This window comes from Onychomys torridus, chromosome 1 (genome assembly GCF_903995425.1).
Source record: "Onychomys torridus chromosome 1, mOncTor1.1, whole genome shotgun sequence".
NCBI classification, from domain to species: domain Eukaryota; kingdom Metazoa; phylum Chordata; class Mammalia; order Rodentia; family Cricetidae; genus Onychomys; species Onychomys torridus.
The window spans coordinates 88,849,449-88,870,219 of NC_050443.1; the positions used below are offsets into that span (position 1 = coordinate 88,849,449).

At 46.5% G+C, this 20,771-nt stretch overlaps 2 protein-coding genes across 6 annotated transcripts in view; one reads left to right on the top strand and one right to left on the bottom strand.

Moving 5' to 3' along the window:
- The window catches only part of Ampd3 (adenosine monophosphate deaminase 3), a 47,580-nt gene extending 35,214 nt beyond the window's left edge, over positions 1-12,366 (top strand). For all 5 annotated transcript variants that reach the window (XM_036189158.1, XM_036189151.1, XM_036189134.1 and 2 more), the window contains 8 exons: positions 732-863; positions 1,344-1,507; positions 2,159-2,285; positions 3,854-4,017; positions 5,059-5,179; positions 7,010-7,183; positions 9,746-9,856; positions 10,710-12,366. In XM_036189158.1, coding sequence (XP_036045051.1) covers positions 732-863; positions 1,344-1,507; positions 2,159-2,285; positions 3,854-4,017; positions 5,059-5,179; positions 7,010-7,183; positions 9,746-9,856; positions 10,710-10,886 — 1,170 coding nt within the window. In that variant the 3' untranslated portion in view covers positions 10,887-12,366. The remainder of the gene's footprint in view (positions 1-731; positions 864-1,343; positions 1,508-2,158; positions 2,286-3,853; positions 4,018-5,058; positions 5,180-7,009; positions 7,184-9,745; positions 9,857-10,709) is intronic.
- Positions 12,367-14,911: 2,545 nt separating this feature from the next.
- Rnf141 (ring finger protein 141) overlaps positions 14,912-20,771 on the bottom strand; it is a 29,892-nt gene continuing 24,032 nt past the window's right edge. Inside the window, exon 6 of the mRNA XM_036202521.1 lies at positions 14,912-16,714. Coding sequence (XP_036058414.1) covers positions 16,564-16,714 — 151 coding nt within the window. The 3' untranslated portion in view covers positions 14,912-16,563. The remainder of the gene's footprint in view (positions 16,715-20,771) is intronic.

The following is a 20,771-nucleotide window of genomic DNA, read 5'->3' on the forward strand; positions in this document are numbered from 1 at the left end:
CCCACCTTATTCATTGGAGCAGGGTCTTTCAATCAAACTTAGAGCTCATCGACATGGCTAGTCTTAGCCAGCCTCTTTGGGGATCCCCTCTCTCTGCCTTCTGAGGCTAGAATTACAGGTGGGGCCACCACAGCCACCTGGCATTTATGGGGGCTTCTGGGGATCCGAACTCTGGTCCATAGTGTGTGCAGTAAGCTTATTAGTGCTGAGCCATCTTCCCTGACACTAAACTTGTTATTTTTGACTGTTCAGTGGTCTTGTATGCTCTGTACTCAGTTGTGTTCTTCAGACCTCCAGGCGCTTGATACTTTCTACCACTGTCCTGTCCAAAGAGCCCTATGGCTGACTGAGGGGACATGATCCTGGCGTTCAGGACTTCCAAGGTTTCATGCAGGAAATAACGTAGAGCTGGGCATGGTGACAGATGCCTGTAATCCTAGCACTCTGGAGGATGAGGCAGGATTGTAGTTTGAAGCTACCTTGCATTCCATAGTGAGACTCTATCTAAAGGAGAGGGAGGGAAGGAGGGAGGGAGGGAGGGAGGAAGGGAGGGAGAGAGAGGGAGGAGAGAGAGAGAGAGAGAGAGAGAGAGAGAGAGAGAGAGAGAGAGAGAGAGAGATGGGGGTGACAACATTTTCCAGTGTGGCTGTCTTGTAACGGCCTGGAGAAACATGTTTGGTGGCTGCAGAGACATGTGGTGGAGCCGGCCGGCTGGTGTTTCCTCCTCACAGGGCCGGCAGACTTTCCACCGCTTTGACAAGTTCAACTCCAAGTACAACCCTGTGGGGGCCAGTGAGCTTCGGGACCTGTACCTGAAGACTGAGAACTTCCTGGGAGGAGAGTACTTTGCTCGGATGGTCAAGGTGAGTGAACCTCAGTCTCTGCCTTCAAAAGGTAGGGGCGTGTATGACCTCTGTCCCTTCCTCTCCCTGAAGGCCCTTCTACCATGCAGCACAGGCCAGTGCTGGTCTCCTGCTCTCAAGCATGGGCAGGTGTGTTATGTGGGCCAATGGCAGGGAAGGGGAGAGAAGGGAAAAGCTTGTAGCAACCTGGTGCCACCCCTGTCTGTTTGCAGCCCGAACTTGGCTGGTCGCAGGCTGGCTCCAGGTGGAGACATGGCTGCTGCCCAGCCTGTTTCTACAGCATGCCGGTGTCACACCCAGGCCTCCCTCCCAGGAGAAGCCTCAGCTGGGGAGTGGGTGCTTACATGGCAGCACCAGGGATTTAGATCAGCCCTCCCACCCATGAGCAGGTAGCTAAAGGATTCCAGGGCCCACCTGGGGATTGGGGTCTCCCATGTGGCTGAGAGTCTCTTGGGCTGACTCAGTTCTTCTTGGTACCAGGAGGTGGCCCGGGAGCTGGAGGACAGCAAATACCAGTACTCAGAACCACGGCTCTCCATCTATGGCCGAAGTCCCCAGGAGTGGTCCAGCCTGGCCCGCTGGTTCATCCAGCACAAGGTCTACTCACCCAACATGCGCTGGATCATCCAGGTGCCCCGGATCTAGTAAGTATTGTCCCCTTGTCTGCCCTGGGTCCTCTGGGGACCACAGCCTGTCCTACATGGCTCTTATGTTATTGAGGAGAGGGCAGGGGTGGTGCTGCTTGGCTCTCAGCACACATCACTCTTGCTTTTGAAGAATATATGGGCCAGGTGGTGGTGGCGCATGCCTTTAATCCCAGCACTCGAGAGGCAGAGCCAGGCGGATCTCTGTGAGTTCGAGGCCAGCCTGGGCTACCAAATGAGTTCCAGGAAAGGCGCAAAGCTACACAGGAAAACCCTGTCTGGAAAAACCAAAAAAAAAAAAAAAGAAAGAAAAAAAAAAAAGAATGTGGCAAGACCTTGGTGGGCGACTACCATCCTGCCTTCTTCTCAATGAGGCCTGGGCCTCAATATGCCAGGCTGTGTCCCTGCATTGCTGACCTCTCCCTGACTGTCACTCAGAGTGCCTCTGTGATCCCCAGCTGGGCTGGGAATGGGGCTTAGAGCAGCCGAGGGACAGAGTCTGTTCACTCTGGAAGCGGCCTCTGGCTTGATGGGCACAGGAAGAGGCGGGGTCTGCACAACACTTATCACATTGGGTGTCTGCTCTGCTGAGAAAGTAACTGGCCCTCCTGGCAGATCAATTCCTAACGAGCAAGCCTTTGATTTCCCCAGTGACATATTTAGGTCAAAGAAACTACTGCCCAACTTTGGGAGGATGCTGGAGAACATTTTCCTGCCCCTTTTCAAGGCAACCATCAACCCCCAAGATCACCGGGAGCTTCACCTCTTCCTCAAATATGTAAGTGTGGGGCCTCTAGTGAGCTCAGTGTGGCAGAGGGGGGTACACCTGCTCCACAGGGGCCTGGTCAGACTTCCTCCTGCCTTTTCTATCCCTAGCTTCTGGATCCCAGGCCTGGGCTGCCAGCTCCAAGAAGCTTTCTAAAGAGGAAGGGAGGCTGCTTCTCAGGGTCATGGTTGCTGGTGATGCTTGGGAAGGCTTTGTCTGTGTCCAGTAGAGAAGGGCAGCCATAGGCAAGAATCACCAGTGCTTAGCCTGGAGGCTGGAGATACCTGATTAAAAACAGGTCCTTCCCAGTGGAGCAGAGATGCCTCTGGGGCCACTGCTGTGCCTGGCTGGGGCTGTGCCTGGCCAGGGCCTCCTGGTCTGCTGTCAGGCATCCAGCTGGTGTCTCACAGCCATACCTGGCAAAGCCAAAGGAATCCTCTACCTAAAGCCCCAAATCCAGCCCTTGTAACAGGCTTTTTCTTTTGGGCCACCAACCAGCTCCCAAGTCATGACACAGAGACTTCTTATTAGTTTTGACTGCTCGGCCTAGCTTAGGCTCATTTCTGGCTAGACCTTTTAACTTAAGTCAACCTGCTTCTCTTTATCTACCTCTTGCCTTGGGGCTTATTACCGTTCTTGCTTCTGTACACCTTACTCAACTGCTTCTCTTGTTGGCTGGCGTCTGCCTGGCTGCCTGCCCCAGGCATGTCCTTCTGTCTTTCCCCCTCCTCTCATTCTTCCTTCTCTTTCTCTTGGGCCTAGATTTCTCCTATTTCTTCTCCCTGCCTGGCAGCCCTGCCTTCCTTTCTCCTGCCTAGCTATTGGCCGTTCAGCTCTTTACTAGACCAATCAGGTGCCTTAAGCAGGCAAGGTGAAACAGATGTAAGATATCGTTACATTATTAAACACACATCCTTACATCATTAAATGCAGCATAAACAAAAGTGACACACCTTTGCACAGTTAAAGTAATATTCTGCAGCATAAACCAACGTAAATCTTTGCCTTGTTAAGATTCTACAAGCCCTGGAGCCTATATGGGCCCAGAGCCTGGTCATTCCACTTGGACAGCTTCCTAATTCACTTTGGTTCTGGTTTGCTCAATAATAAAATTGGGCTCACTTACCCTCCCTGCCCCCACAGTAACACTTGAGTACTAACTAGCTTGTGAGTTGGAAGGCCAGTAGGACTTGATGGACGGAAGTGGTACATGGCCTATCAAGTAGGTCTCCTCCCACCTCGGCCTGTCACTGCTGCTGTTGGCAGTGGCTGTTCCTGAAACATTGGCCTCTTAGGCATGGCAAAGGGAAAATTTGGCAGCTTGGACTCACCCTCATCTGGCCCAGCATCAGTTTCCTCATTGTGCCACACAGGGGCTGAGCATTCTCCAGGCTGGCCACTGGACCCATTGGGAATCCCTAAGGGACAGACTAGGGTGCTGTGCCCCATCTCTAGGCCTTTGAGGGATAAGACTGCAGAGGCCCAGGGTCCCCAACAGAAGCGAGAGCTCCTAAGCCCTGCCTGGAGCTGAGGTAAGTCCTGGATGATCCTCAATGTCAGCATCCTTACTTCCCCAACAGGTGACAGGGTTTGACAGCGTGGATGATGAGTCCAAGCACAGTGACCACATGTTCTCAGACAAGAGTCCCAGTCCAGACCTCTGGACCAGTGAGCAGAACCCACCCTACAGTTACTACCTGTACTACATGTATGCCAACATCATGGTGCTGAACAACCTGCGAAGGTGGGTGAGGTGGCCCTGGAATGAGCCTGTGTTCCACACACATGTGATCCATGGATATGTGTTCACTTCTGCCAACACGCACACCCAAGTGGATTCTTCAATTTAACATGACCGCTCACACATGTGGGCATAGACATGAGAAGACTCATGCCAATACATATGTGCATCATGTGTGCAATAATGCTATACATTTGCACATATATGTTCATATGTACATATTCACCAGCATATACTTCCATGTCAATCCCTGAGACAGGAATGACCTAGGACATGCCAACATATATGCATGCTTATTTACTCTGCAGCAATCTGCACACATGCATTTGTGCTTTGCAAAAAATGTAACTACCATGTGATAAGCACAGTCCAGGCACAGGAGAGATGGGGGAGGCATGAAGCAGATTCAATCTACATAAGCCTGAGGGTGGTCTCCTATGCACAGACTCCACAAACCAGAGGAAGCACATGCTGGCAGGGGCCAGATACCTGGGACATAGGACACAGCCACATTCCCTTCTCTACAAATCTAATTCCATGTACCTTCTTTTGGGAGCATGGATTCCCACTGGCTAGCATGGAGTCAATCCAAGTTTGTGGTGTGGAGGTTTAGAATGGGGTGGAGAGAAGGGCCTGGGACCAGGGTGGAGGAGGTTCTGAGCTGAGCTCTGGGAGACAGGCTGTCCAGGTCTGGTTCTGTCACTGGCCTGCTCAGTGTCTTTCAACACAGGTCACCCTCTGGGCCTTTGCTCATTTCTGTGGTAAAGAGTTTGGACTTGGTCTTTCATGGTGGACAGAGGCCACAGTCCTGGAAAGCGGGGAAGGGGGAAAGGCTGGAGGTAGACTGGGGCCTCTCTCTATTGCTGGTCTCCTCTGCTCTGGAAGACAGGTCTCTTGGCTTCTGCATTGTAGGAGGGCTGTTTCTAGGATGCACTGAGTTAGCTGTGCTGACCATGCCATAGGGATGTTCTCCCCTGGAGTGGGCCCTGGACTGGGGGTGTGGCCAAGGTAAACCAGAGGCATGTCCTGACCTCTCTTTCACAGGGAACGAGGCCTGAGCACGTTCCTGTTCCGGCCTCACTGTGGGGAGGCAGGCTCCATCACCCACCTAGTGTCTGCCTTCTTGACTGCCGACAACATTTCCCATGGGCTGCTCCTCAAGAAGGTAAGTGGGCCAGTCCGCAAGGCCATGCTAGGTGTGATGGGTCCCCATCCACCCACTCAGAGTGTTTGCTGGTCAGTGGTGCTGGAGGGCCACAGCTCCTGGAGGGCTGGGCTACCTGGAGTCTTCTTGGGTTCACTATTTATTTACATTTTTCATCTATTTTGATCATTATTCTTTCCTCTCCAACTCCTCCCCACCTCCCTTCACAACTTCATGTTCTCTTTCTCTCTCAACAACAAACAAAACAAACAAATTAAAGCAGGAAAAACAACAAACAAAATCAATTGGGTACAGCCAGGCGGTGGTGGCACACACCTTTAATCCCAGCACTCAAGAGGCAGAGGCAGGCTGAGCTCTGTGAGTTTGAGGCCAGCCTGGGCTACAGAGGGAGTTCCAGGATAGCCAGGCCTGTTACACAGAGAAACCCTGTCTCGAAAGAAAAAAACAAAGCAATTGAGTTCACTTTTAATCATAAAATAACCAAACATATCATGGTTTAGATTTAAAAAAAGGAACCAGAAATCACCTACTTACATTATAGATACAGTACTACCAGTTGTTTAGTATTTCCAGCCCCTTTTTTCTTTCTTTTTTAAAGACTAATTTTTAAAAATTATGTTTATGCATCATGTTTGTGTGTGGGCCTGTGCATGAGTGGATGCAGGATGATGCAAAGGCTGCCGTATCCCTTGGAGCTGGAATTACAGGTTATTGTGAACTGCCCCAAGCTGAACTCAGGTCCTCTAGAGGAGCACTACATGTTCTTAACCACTAAGCCATCTTCCCCAGCCACCTTCCTCTATTGCATAATTTTAGCATAACGTTAAGCATAGCATTGTGATTCCTCCACGGTGACTAACAACCCTTTTTCCGTGCTGCGACAGTCCTAGGCCCTCATTCTAAAGGCCTTTGGACAAAGGGCACACTATTGAGTCAGTGATTGACTCAGTCCCTGGCAGTGGGCACAGCGGCCATCTAGCTTTGCTTTGTGTAGGTGATGTCTCTGTGAATCTGGGTATCCAGCCTCCCTACACATTGGGTCACTTCCAAAATATCTCCTTGCTCTGGCCCTGACTTCTTCTCTCTGGTCACACTTGTAAGGGACAATAGCCCAAAGCCTGCCTCTTCCCTTCCCTTCAGGTTAGGCCTCTAGAGTGTGTACAGCACTCTACTAGTCACTTCCCCACGCTGTATCCAAATACCTAACAGGAAGCATCTTGAAGGAGGAAGGGCTTATCCTGGCTCACACTTGGAAGGATTCAGCCCATCATGGCAGGGATGCTATGATATACCTGGGTTACATTGCCTCTGTAGTCAGGAAGTAGAAAATGGGTAGGAAGTAGGTCCTAGCTATTACAAAATGTCAAGGCCCTAAACCAGTGGCCCACTTCCTCCAGTGAGGCTCTATTTTCTAAAGGTTCTACAACCTTCCAAAACAATCCTACCAGCTGGACACCCAGTACTCAAACACATAAGCCTATGGAGGACATTTTATACCCAAACCAATGAAAGGCTCAACTTGAACATTTCTCACACATATGAGGTTCTTCTGGCCTGCCCACTTCAGGGGTCCTGTGGGGAGTGTAAGATGTGGCCTCCTGCCCAGAGCTCTTCCCTACAATCCGGAGCCAAGAGTGGGTACTTCAAACAGTAGGCAAGAGTCCCTTCATGTCACAGAGCAATGAGGGAACACAGGTGGCAGAGGAAGGTGGGTCTGGGCATCCCAGCTTTCTTGGGCTTGGTGGAGACCTCTGGTTTCCGTTGATCAGCGCTTCTCCCACACATCCCCTCTGGCACATGTCACATGAGTGTTTGTTGGTTCTTTTGCAGAGTCCTGTATTGCAATATCTCTACTACCTTGCTCAGATCCCTATTGCCATGTCTCCTCTCAGCAACAACAGCTTGTTTCTGGAATATTCCAAGAACCCACTTCGGGAATTCCTGCACAAAGGACTGCATGTCTCTCTCTCTACTGATGACCCCATGCAGTTCCATTACACCAAGGTGAGGAGGTGGGGGAAGTGCAGTGGTATCCCAGCAGGCATCAGTCCTGGCCTGCTCCCCAGCCCCTGCCACTGTGAAGATGTGAGCTCATAGCCCAATTTTGTTTTGGGGGTAGTGTGGCTTGGTGAAGACAAGAGGTGAGCCTGTGGTGAGTCTTTGCCTTTCCTCAAGTCCACCTTTTTTGGATGTATCTCTGTGATATTGGTACAGTTATTAGAACTCTCTGTATTGTATTTCCTTTTATTTGTGAAGTGGCCATGAAACCATTTCCTCTTTAAGCTAATAGAGTCTAATAGTCTAATACACCATGCATTCAAAAATTGAGGCAAAATTTTTAAAATTAATAGTATTTGTCCCTTTAGGGGAGGGCAGGTTTCACTGTGTAGCCATGGCTGGCTAGAACCTAGAACTTGATATGTACACCAGGCTGGCCTCGAAATCACAGAGATCTTCCTGCCTCTGCCTATGTCCCTGGAGTGCTGTGATTGAAGGCATGTGCTGCCACACCTGGCTTTGTTAATAGTATTTTTATGATTATGCTTTGGGTCTCTGGGAGGAGAGAAGGGAAAGATGATGTCATGCATGGGAACAGCTACAAGTGTTCCCAGAACATTCTACTGGTGTTGACAAGATCAGCCACTGATTAGCAAAAAATAGAAGCTGCCATGTCCTGGGCGGAGCTTCTGCAGGCTTGCAGCATCCTGACCCTTTACACCCAGAGTGGAAGCCTTTACCGAGCTTCCTCGGGTCTTTGTTGTGTCTACTGTGCTTTATGGTGTGGAGACTAGGGCTGCTGTTAGAAATATTTACAGACTCACTTAAAGCCAGTAATGGAATACTCTGGTTTCTCTTCTGAGTGTAAAAAACATCTTTCAACTTTACAAAACAGTGATGTAGTGGTTTGATGCCTGTAATCCTAGCATTAGGGGGCTGAGGCAGTGGCTAGCCTGGGCTACATATGAAAGCCTGCATCAAAACAAAACAAAAACAACCAAGAAACTAAACACAATGATGACAACCCCCCCCCCCCACACACACACAAAATCTCCACCCATCCCAAAATAGTAATAGAATCATTAAGTATTGTATAAATAGCAAAAAATGTTATGAAAATATTTCCCAAAACAACAATCCCAAGAGGAGTGGCATTGTTCTGCAGCTTGCTTAAATGTCTCACTTAATAGAAGACAGCTGGGCTCCCGTCTCCGCCCCTGCATTCAATTTCTTGAAAAGTACCCCAGAGCAATCCTGCCTCACAACAGTTCCCAAATGGAGTTGGCAAAAGGCCTCTGAGTCCCAGCGGGCTTTGTAACCACAGCTTAGCCCCTCAGCTGGAGGCCATCTGGAGTTAAAGAAAGGGCTGGTGATGGATGGCAGAATGTTCCCAGCCAGAAGATAAGGCAGGGCCTTGGCTAAGCCCAGCCCCTTAGGGGTTGCATCATCTCCCCACGTGGAGGGAGTCTTTCTTGTTCTTATTTAATGTTACATTTTTCTTATTTTAACTTTTATTTTTGAACATTTTTATAAAAATAGTATGTTGAATAAAAAGCAAAGCTAGCCAGCCATAGTAGCGCACACCTTTAATCCTAGCACTCCAGAAGCAGAGGCAGGCAGATCTCTGAGTTCAAAGCCAGCCTTGTCTACAGAAAGAGTTCCAGGAGGGCCAGGATTGTTACCTAGAGAAACCCTGTCTCGAAAAACAAACAAACAAACAAACAAACAAACAACAACAGCAAAGCAAAACTAAGAGCAGACACTAAAAATGTGCCTGATTGGGGAGAGTGGGTGCTGGAGAGATGGCTCAGCAATTAACGAGCACTGGCTGTTCTTCCAGAGGACCAGGGTTCAATTCTCAGCACCCACATGGCAGCTCAAGACTAACTCCTGTTCCAGAGGATCCGACACCCTCACACAGTCATATACATGGGCAAACATCAATGCACATAAAATACAAATAATTAAAGTTGTGCCTGACTACAGGGGTGCTGACCTTTTGAGGCAGGCCGCTGGCCTTGTGTAAGCTTAAATCAGTCTAGACCTTGATTACAACTCAGCTCCAGCTGGTTATATGAGGCCCTGGAACCAAACTACTAGTTATTACACTGCAACAGTTAACTAGTTGAGCTGTTGCCAGTTAGGATTTCCTCGTCTCCGCTGTTTTTCTGTCAAAGCCTCTGTCACTTTGTTAGTCAATCTCAGAGGCTACTGCTTTGGGGAGCCGCGTACTCTTGCGTCTTGTTTGCATAAACGCTCCTACATTTACCTAAGGAGCCTCCCTCTTAGTAAGGACTGTCAAGGAAGAGCAGGACCCCAGCTTTCTGACACACTAGGCCCTCAGTGCTGGTGAGCAAACGAATCCAGAAGTCTCCTTGATTTATCTCCATTTGGTGACCCACAGTTGCACACAAACAGATCTCAGGGGCTTGGAGTTTAAGGTGTGAGCTTGTTTGATGATCCCAGTACGAGCCGAGCCGGTAGAGGAAAGCCATGGGAGAGGGCTTTTTGTGTTCCAAGGCTGAAGTGTTCTCTCATCTAACCTGTGTGCTCTGGGGCGGGGTCTAGGAAGCACTCATGGAGGAGTACGCCATCGCAGCCCAAGTGTGGAAGCTGAGCACATGTGATCTGTGTGAGATCGCCAGGAACAGCGTGCTGCAGAGCGGCCTCTCGCATCAGGTGACTGTGATGGGCTTGTCGCCCTTCCCCCTTCACAAATTCGCACATGGAATTCTGTGCACAGGGTGCCTGCTAGGCCCTGGGGTAGGTGACAAGCTGAACAAGCCAGGTCTCAGGAGCACTGACATTCAGGAACCTTGGGGGCTCATCATGGCTGCCCCTCATCTATCTCAGACCTGCCCTCCGCCAGGCCTTCCCTGGCTGCCCTCCTTCCCCTTAACCTATTTTTCTCCATAGCATGCCACACTGCAGACACTGTGCTATGCATTTCCTCATGTGTTTTTCAGTTTCCCTTTCGGATGGAAGCTGAATGGAGAGGCTCGGACCATGTTATGTTGCCAGGCCCTAAAATAGTCCTGGCAAGAGCAGGCACTGAGCGCACACACAAGACTCAGCACCTTTGTATGGCTCCCATAAGAATCAGCTGTGGGGCCAACATTGAGAACCTGGGCATCTGCTCAGGGGATGTCATTTGAACAGGAAGAGGTGGTCTAACAGGGTCTTAGGGGAGATGACAGTTAAAGGCCTAAGTGCTATGTGAGCTGTTCTGGGATCTGGCTTCTCTAGGAACATATGACTGCCTGCCCATGTCACCTCTCAGGAGGGCTTCCTTGTCCCAGTCCTTTACCACCCAGCATAGGCCCATCGGTTATCTAATTCTCTCTTCTCCTCTCACAACAATGGAGGGAATGGCCAAGTGGTCAGATTTGGAGTCCCATGGGAGGAAGATGTCCCCATGGAGGATCAGGATCAGCTTTAGGGACACTAGTCTGTATGCTGGGGCTCATGTCAAAGCTGTCTATGTGGATATAGAAATGAATCTGGTCTCACTTCTCTTTCTCTTGGCCTGCAGGAGAAGCAGAAGTTTTTGGGTCAGAATTATTACAAAGAAGGACCAGAGGGCAATGACATCCGCAAGACAAATGTCGCACAGATCCGAATGGCGTTCCGCTATGAGACCCTGTGCAATGAGCTCAGCTTCCTGTCTGATGCCATGAAGTCCGAGGAGATCACAGCCCTGACCAAATAGGCCCAGCGTTCCACACACACTTTCACCTTTTGGTTTAATTTCAAGTCTGCTGGGGCAAATGGTGGCCAAGATCTCAAAACGAGGGCTTCTGTCTGTGACAAGATGGCCTCTGAAGAAATCTCAAATTCCTGATTTGGGTTGCACTTTATCAACATGCCCATTCTGTTAGCATTTCTGAGCCAGATGCTGGCCACCTCTGGTGGGGGAGCCGGGAGCTGGCACTTGTGTCTGCTTGCTCCTGATTTTCCACGTTTCTCTTGTGATTGCCAGTGCTTACATGGTTGGGGCTGGGGCTTTGCAAGGCCGGATACCAAGTGACACAGGCCTGTGTGGTGTCTTGCCAGGCTCCTCTCCGCAGGCCCTGTAGTTCCCATCTCAGCATCTGATGGCTGGCTGCCTTAAACCCCCTTCAAAGCCCCCTTTCATAAAGGGGCTACTTTGAGAGAAAACAGAGGCTCCCCTGTTAATTTGTGCAGTTTTAAAATGTGTTTCTCCACATGTTTAGCCCCTCCTCCCTTCCTCATTAGGAAACCTAGTGTGTCCACTGATACCACCACTCCTGTTGTGTGTTAATTTTCCTCATCCAGGATTTAATGAGTCATCTCAAATCGTGGGCTGTGAATCCATTTCATAGACCACTCCAGGGCTGGGGAAGACACAGGGTGAGGTTCTGGGGTTGTTAACATATTGTCCTTTTAATGAAGGCCTTTGAAAAGCACAGGCCCTCTGTTCCTTTAGGTTCTAATATCCTATGATCGCAGCTGTTACCACCTTCCCTCAGGAGTCAGCCTAGGGCAGTGAAACACTCTTAAGAACACACAGGACTAGAACCAGGTCCCTGATCCAGTCTTTCTTCCACTCTTCCTTTAGGCTTCACAAATGTTAGATTTTTTTTAAAGTCACTTCAACATGGTGCATTTTATTTTAAAACACTGATTTCTTCAGAAGCTATCAAGGTCCCAGGGACCAGGTAGAAAGTTTTTAAGATTAATGTGGAGTTAAACTTTATCAGACTACTCATCTTTGTTACTAGTGCCTAGAACACAGTAGGTGCTCAATAAATGCATATGAAATAACTGACTGACTTTCTCTTTTGGCATCCGTATGTACAGAATATTCAACAATGTTCAAAGATCTTCCTATTCACAAGGTAGAAGTCCTTCTGAATCACTGTTAGATGAACCTAATTTTTACCTGGAAGATGCTTATTTGATTCTAGAGTGTCTCATCCTGTGACTCTGTTGTTCTCCGAGTGGTTACTGTAGCTTATGGAACCATGCCATCCTTTTCCTAGGCAAATCCACTATCTTACATGGCTGATTATGAAACTAAATGAAAGCCTGTCATTATCTCAGAGATTGTTTTTGAAAAGCCTCCATTTGTATACATTTGCCCATAGCAAGTATTGTACAGACTTTTCATTGTATCAAATACTTTTCTAAAAAAACTACAAATAAAGTCTCTTAGGACTGTGACTCAATAGAGCAAATGTTTATTGTTTTAAGATGGGGCAGAGTGAAAAGCTGTGAGAAGTGGAGGGCATTCACGAGGAAAACCCAGAATGTGTGAGCCGAAGCTCAGCTCTTGCAGTGGTATCTGGCATCTTTGCTAGCTTCTAACTGCCCACAGGACACCAGCAGAACCACACCCTGAGTTCTTTTCCTGAATGTTCTGTTAGTCTGTTTGCCTGCATGTGCGGAGTCTTACACGGCCTGAAAGCTTCCAGGCTCTGGTTTCTCTAACACATTATGTTTTATTACATTCTGTATTTCACTGAGCCTCTTGGAGACTGGGGGTGAATCCCTGCTTTTGTTTGTTTTAGTTTGGAAGCAAAGGCAAGTGTATGTGGACCCAGGTTTCTAAAGGGACAGATTCCAGACAGTGCTCTGGCCAATTCCTAAGTGCAAATGGTTGCCTTATAGCTTATTTAAGCTATGCTGCTGAAAAGCAGCTCCTTGGTCAATCTGCTCACTTTGTTTTGAATGAAAGCAGGTTTGAGAGCATGTCTGGCCCCTCAGTAGTTACTGCTTGCTGAGGGTGGGCTCATTGTTCCCTGGGTCTTCAACACAAATGATGGTGACTGGTTGTGTGGCTTGTGCTGTTCTGTGTCTGCACCATGACTGTTAGAATACCCATAATGCCAATAAAAGGACACACAGCACAGACCAGCAGCCTCTGGGCTTCTTACCCATGGGGATATTCTGTAAAGTACAAGACAGTGAAGAGCTAGGCCTATAGAGTGGCATATTTATCAAAGTATATTTGAGGAGGCTTTATGCTTTTGATAGCAGTGTGTACTTCTTCACAGAACGGTTGTCAGGCACCAGCGAACTCTCCTCTAAGCTGATCCTCCTGCTTTCCTTGTGGGCAGTGAGACTCAAGGCGCTTCTCTACTGACACCCTTTGACATGGGAAACACAGAACTGCCAGGGTGCAGTGCTCAATCCTCTACTCAGTCTAAGGGGGTAGTGGGGCAGTAAGGCAAGCAAAGTCACACAGTTTACACCACCATTGTGTTGTCCCTCATCAATGTGGTTGTGAGCTGACAAAGCAAGTTTCAGCTGAGAAACACCCCCAAAGCAAGGAAACTCCCAACACCACAAATGCAAATTATTCATACTATCTTTTAATGAACCCAACTTCCCAGTGTTAAAAATCAGGGAACCAAAAGGTTTCCAAGCAGCCTTATTACCCAGATATATATTAATATAAGGAAATCATCTCAAAACAGCACACAAACACAATCCCCAGAGCACAATATAAAAGTCTTCTAATAAATATAAATATTTAGTATATAAGAATGTGAAATTACATAAGAAAAGTCTTTCACTAGCTAATGTTCACTTGCAAGGTTTACTTATTGCACACTGCATCAGTTTCTCCTAAGAATAAAACAGCTTCCACTGCCCTCAGTCTTTACAGCAGTACACAGCCAAACTCATCTTCTGAAATCCAGTGTTTACAGCATCCGAGTCAACCCAGTTACTGAGTGAGCAGAGCACTAACAGTCCAAATTACAAAGGTTCCCCAGAGCAGGAGGCAGTTCACACATCGTAGAAGGCACACAATTCTCTACTATGGTAAGTGCATTAAGTATTATTTTAAACAGACAAAGCTGTACAGAGTAGGAAAGGTGTATATATACTCATGAGACAAAGCGACAACTTCATGATCAGCTACTACAGCAGGCAGGCCCTACCTACCATCCACATCTGAAGAAAGATGGGCAAAGAGCTTTGCTCATTTACTTGATGAGGCGAGGGGAGACACTGGCATCTCACAGTGGATCAGTTCATATCTTGGAGCTCAGCCTGTAGGAAAGGGCTGTGGACAATATCAAGTCACTGGATTCACCCTTTAATTCCTTCAAATGTGAAGAATTCTGGGTAATCAAAGTTTATCTATTGCTGAAAAGACACCAAACCCATAAAGCTATGTTCTTCATTTTCAGAAAGAGTTTTCAATTAGGCAATTTGAATTAAACCCAGCAAGACTAATCCAAAAGGACAATTTAGATTTTTAAGGCTGGAAAATATCTCAGAGGGTCACTTATCTCAAGGTTTTAAAAGTGTTCCACAGAGCACTTGAGAATTAACAGAGGAAGTTGAAACAACTGCAAATACAAATTTTAAAATGTTTTAAAGATTTATTTTTGGTGTGTGTGTGTGTGACATGTATACAGGTGCCCTAGAAGGTCAGAAGAGGGGACTGGATCCCCTGGAGCTGGAATTACAGGCTGTTGTGAACCACAAACGTAGGTGCTGGGAATTGAACTCTGGTCCTCTGCAAGAACAGCAATTGCTCTTAATCACTGGACCATTTCTCCAGCCTCCACCCACAATTTTTGAAACAGGGTCTCAATGTAGCTCAGGCTAGCCTTGGATTCACTGTGCAGATGAAGATGTCCTTGAACTTTTCATCTTCCTGCTTCCCTCTCTTAAGTGCTGGGGTTCCAAGTACCACCAGGACTGTTGGTTTTTGTGCAGTGCTGGGATGGAGCCCAGGGCTTCTCATATGATAGGCAAACACTCTACCAACTGAGCTACACCCCCAGCCCTGAAATATTTTTATGAAACAAAAGCTTCTCATCATACAAATTTGTTACTAAATTCTAATGAAACTGTACCACCAATCATTGCAATGTTTTCCTACACTGACTTAATGTTGTGACCACACTGTACTAAGTTGATAACAAGGACACCTATATTAATAAAATGCAGCTTCTGTATAACTGTGGTAGCATGTGTGCATACACTCAGTGCATATGGACTCTCAAATTTTACTTCACTGCTAAGATTCAAAACCCACAAATACAGTCTGTTTCCCAACAGAGCCTATAGCAGATAAGGCTGTCTCAGGCTGGGAAAGCAGCACACAGCCAAGCCAGGACAGAGGCCAGCACTGCACCGGCCTCCACACCTGAAGAACTCCTCAGCCATTTGGTCCTTCACTGTCCTGTCGTGACAGTCAGTAGACAACTGAAGTCTTCAGTATTTGGGGGGCAGAATTAAGTCAGGTCTTTTTCTTTGAAAGGGAGTTTATCTGCATGCTCATTGAGATTTTAATCAAAAAATCAATAAGTAGCAACTTCAATCATGTACCTCTGTACTTAGGAAAATAGGAACATTTGCAATTAATCAGTGAGAAAATTTCTATGGAATGCTAAAATTTCTTAAAGGTGACTTGATTTCATGGACTAGTTTTATTACAGGCTGGACTGTTAACATCAACGTTCTTATTCCATTAGCCATGGCCGAGAATGGCCGAGGGCTGTACTATTACCGTACTCTCTTCAGACTGCGAAGGAGTTCAGAGAAATGGGAAGAAAGGCAACCGCTCTCTAGATTTCAGGGGTTTGCAAATGCGTGGTGAAAAGCTTCATCTGATCTTCCTTTTCTTTTAATCTAAGAGAACTGAGGAAACGGAAGCCTCTGGACAGCGTCTTTCTCTAAAATAAACACTCTAGCTCAGGACTGGATGACTCAGTGTAACCTGGAAATATAAAAGTGTGTCTACGATAAAAAAAGATTTCCTTCTGAAAAGCCAAGCCCCATGGGCACTATGAACACCTCCCCAAGTCCGGAGAATAGCCACAAAGATTCTTCCAGTGGAGTCCATTTGCAAGACGAAGTCCCAACCTTGGCTTCTCCGAGTGCTGCAGCATGGCACTGGTACATAGTCCCAGAACCCACTGCTGAAGTTACATAGACCATCAGGAAGCAATTGGGCCCTGGTATTAAAGGATCCAAAATGAACCACAAGGGGGCAGAGTGCACTCTCCTCAGGTCCCAGCAGAAGCAACTCCCTGGAGACGTTAGCTTCAGTCATTTATCTCAGATGGCTACAACTTTGAACACTCTAAATTTTAAACCTAACTAAAAAGACACAGAGCACTCCATCCCTGAAAAGCAGTAGTAGCAAGTATTGCTGTTATCTGAAGCAAAGAGCTCAAGAGCAACCAAGAACAGGTGGGCAGTGAGGACCTGGCCAAACAGTAGCAAAGTGCAGCCCACCCTACATGGAAGACATGGGCGTTTATTTCAGAATGGGACATATCATCAGAATAGCAAAAATAAGAGGGTGGGGAAACTGATCTTCCTGCGTGCAACACACCCCTCCACTCCTCCTCTACGACCACAGTGCATTTGGAGCTCACAATAACAAGAGTCTTCCCCACTCAGGGCCTGTGGGGTTGGCCTGCCTCATCAGCCATATTAAGAATATAGTTAGCCATGTCATCTTCAGTGGGTGCATCTGATACCACCCACGATTCGTTTGCTCCGGTCATCTGTAGGCGACAAATGGGGCAGTTCCTGTGTCGATCACTCCTGTCAGGGAAGTCCAAGCAAAACAAGTTTGTTTTCTTTCTTTTTCTAAAAAACAGGTTTGTTTGAAAAGTACACAGCTTTAAAAAATGCAAACAACATAAAAGTACACATGAAGAATTACCATTTCTCTTCATGTCAACCTTTATTTCTCTTCCCCAGGGTCAACCAGTTGTCTACATATGTTACTAGGTATGGAATAAAAACCACAGCTTGTAGGAAACAAAGAAGTATGTACATGTCTCACTGACCTTGTACTCCTATCCACATATCCTAGAAACCATCGTGTACCAGCACATGTTATTTTATTCTTTGTTTTCTCATTTGAGGCAGTCTTGCTATACAGCCACCTAGGCTAGCCAAGCCTTGTCACCCTGCTGTCAGTGTGCTCAGTGCTGGGAATGCAGCACCCACCACACACCTGGACTTCAGTTCACTCTGTTAAAAGCATGGATATGCTGGACCATATATAACTAAGCTCCAGTAGAAAGACACCTACTCCCCCATCTTGTTTGCGACCACCAGTCAGGATCTTTAATTCTTATTCCTGTATCTGAGTAAATTTTCCTTTATAATACAATTCCTTATGTGTCCTAAGAGGAAGCTACTACCTCTTACCAGTGGGGGAGAGTTGGTCAAAGTGTAAAGTTTAAATATTTATTTTTACTTAAATGGAAGCCACTGTGCCTTGGGACTCCTGTTTGGCCAGTGGCAGCAAAGAGTATTACTAATTATTATTCTGAGTAATAAGGGCATTTTTTTTTTTAAAAGATAGAGTCTCTATGCAGCCCTGGCTGGCACAGAACTTGCTACATGGACCAAGCTGGCCTTGAACTCCCAGAGATCTGTCTGACTCTGCCTCCCAAGTGCTGGGATTAAAGGAATGTACTACCACATACAGAAAAATAAAGACTTTTGACAAGTTAATTACAATTAAAGGTCTGATAAAATATTCTTTGGTTCAAAACCAAGAAAACTTTAGGAAATTGTACAAAGACGGAACATTTGAGGTTTAAAACAAGAGATAACACTTATATACAGGACAATTTTCTGGTACAGAATACACATATGATTACTTAATGTTTTTCAAAAGAGTTTCTCTTATCAAACACTACTTTGGAAACTTAAGTACCATAGCTGAGCTTGAAATACATTATGAAAGAAAAAGGGCAATGTTTTCTTTCCTCCCAGTAAAATCTGGGGCCAAAATAACTGGTTCATCAATCGCTCTTTTGCTTTTGTACAAAAACTGAGAAACTTACTCCAAAAACTAGATGTGAAATTTGGAGTTGGCAGACATTATTTGGTTGATTTTGGGCTCCCGCTTTTCTGTACATAAAACATCACAATTTAAAAACAGTCAAGTTCTGCTTCTGGCCAGCAGAAACCTGCTTTATTTTCTATGGCAGTTTGAAAGAAAATGACCCCCAAATGGAGTGGCACTATCAGGAGGAGTGGCTTTGTTGGAGTGGGTGTGGCTTTGTTGGAGTGGGTGTGGCTTTGTTGGAGTGGGTGTGGCCTTGTTGGAGGAAGTGTGTCACTTGGGGGGGGGGCTTGAGGTCTCATATATGCTCAGGCCACACCCAGTGTCTCAGTCCACTTCCTGCTGCCTTCTGATCAAGATGTAGCCAGCACCATGTCTGCCTGCACACTGTCATGTCTCACCATGATCATAATGGACTAAGCCTCTGAAAATATAATGGAATGTTTTCCCTTTGTAAGAGCTGCTGTCATCATGGTGTCCCCACAGCAACAGAAACCCTAACTAAGACATCTTCCCACTTAAAACTACTAACATACAGGACACAGTGTCCAAAGGAAGGGTGTTAGATGAGGTTTCTTATAAACCACTGGACATAGACAAGGGGTGGCTCCCGAGAGTGAGAAGCAAAGTGAGCCTGTGCTTGCAGGCCAGCTGCCCTGTGAGTTTCCAGGACTCAGGAAAAGAAGTAGCGGAGCTCGGAGGCCTGGCAGGCTATTGAGGCAAGGCAGCTAGAGTTCACAGAGCAGAGCACTGTACAGCAGAGCCACACAGAGGGAGTGCCAAGAGACCGCAGGCCCTTCACTGAACTACGGACCACATCAGTGTGAGCACACGAGCAAAGGCCCAGGAGGCTCAGATTTGAAGGGTGTGTGCAAAGGCCTCAGAGCGCACAGGGTCCTGCTCCCAGGGCCAGACTGGACCCTTCTAACTCTCGGAGCACTGAGTAGAATACTCTGAAGGATTGTGTCACATCAGTGGGGCATAAGTAACAGGAAGCTACACTTTGCTCTGGTTCTGCTAACAAACTGTAAAAGCAGAATTCCAAAGGGTCAAAGTGCTTCTAAGTAAGTAAATCATATTCCAAAACAAAGCTTTAATATTAACAATAATAAAAATATTCACTAATGAGAAAGGTAAAATTCATATCTGGTACTTAAAAAACACTAGAAGGCAGATAAGCAACTGAAAATACTATAAGAAACAATGAAGAGGAAAAACAATAAAATCAATGCAGAACTCATTAAAACTAGCAGAAAATGAGAAGCTGTAACTACAGCCACATAGTCAAAGTACTAGAGAGCCACGATAGTCAATGGACAGAGAAGTGAGGGCTAGAGTCTACACAGTAAACAAACACTAAAACACAACACAGCGACCGTCCAAACGAGGTACAAATTCAGGGGGTCTAACACACGGTAGTGGGGCTCACAGGAGGAGAGTGGAAAAGGTGGATATAAGAGATTTGAGAAAACAATGGCTCAAAAATTTCCAATGTCAACAATACCATCAACCTACAATATCAACAAACTCCAAGCACAAGAAACCTTGGGTGGGGGGCGGGGATGACAAGGCACCTCCTACTCAAACTGCTTAAAAACATTGAGAAGATAAAAGACTTGCACCAGGCCAAGAGAAAGGAAGGCACAGTGCCCAGAGGGGAACAAGAAGGAGACAGTGTCAGGAACACAAAGCAAAGTGATGAGGTGGAAGTCTAGGAGGAAAACACTCTTGGTCTAAAATTTTGTATCAGACAAGGTAATCTTTGAAAAACCATGTTTAGATGTTTAATAGAATCATCAAGATGTTCAATCTGCAGAAGAAGGTTCCCAAAAATACTAAGTGGATTTAATAAGACGTAGGATACAAGATGGATGTGAAATGACTATTGTCTTCTTATATACTAGCAACAAACAAAAACTAGTTAGGACAGCACAAAACTGTAGAACACCCAAAGACAAATCTGCCTGAGATCTGCAACACTGAGCACTATAAAACGGCCTGCAGAAATCAGAGGCCTACCTAAACATATAAAGCCACTGTCCCAAACTGATGGAGTCAGTATGGTATCAATTAAGGTCTCTGCAGGCTCTTTTGTGGAGCTTGATAATCTAATTCTACACTTCCTACTAAAGCACCAAAGCCCTGAACCAGTCCACATGACCTTGGAAAGGAGAGATTTGTAACGCAAGGAAGCAGGGCAAAATGAGACTGGAGTGGAACAGATTATATCAGTGGACAGAAGAGTCCAGAACTGATTTATACTTGAACAACTAATTTCAAAAAAGGTTCAAAGCCAATTTAGTGAAGACAGTCTTTCAGCAAACTAAAAATGGAGCACAGACTTAAATATGAAACCCTAAACTTGCAGAAGATTAATAACATCTATGCTTTTGAGGCAGAAAAAGAATTCATAGATAGGGTCAGTGTCCGTCACAAATTGAAATTCAGCTTCACGAAAACAAAACCTTCTCCTTCAGAGACATTCTCAAGAGAAAAAAGAAAAGCCACAGAGCGGGAGAAATATGCACAAGTCATAGGACAGAAGCAAAACTTATAATAACGAAATGGGCAAAGACCTGAACAGACCATCACCTCAGACGCACAGATGGCAACTTAGCAGTCAGCAAGGGATGTAAGTGAGAGCCACAGAGAACTACCCCATGCCTGATTACAATGCTGGTTAGCATGGCCAAAGACAGTGGAAACTTCTATGTGGTACTGGAGAGGGCACAAAAAAATGTAAGAAGGAGCCAGGTGTGGTGGCACACATCTATAATTTCAGTGTTGGGAGGCTGA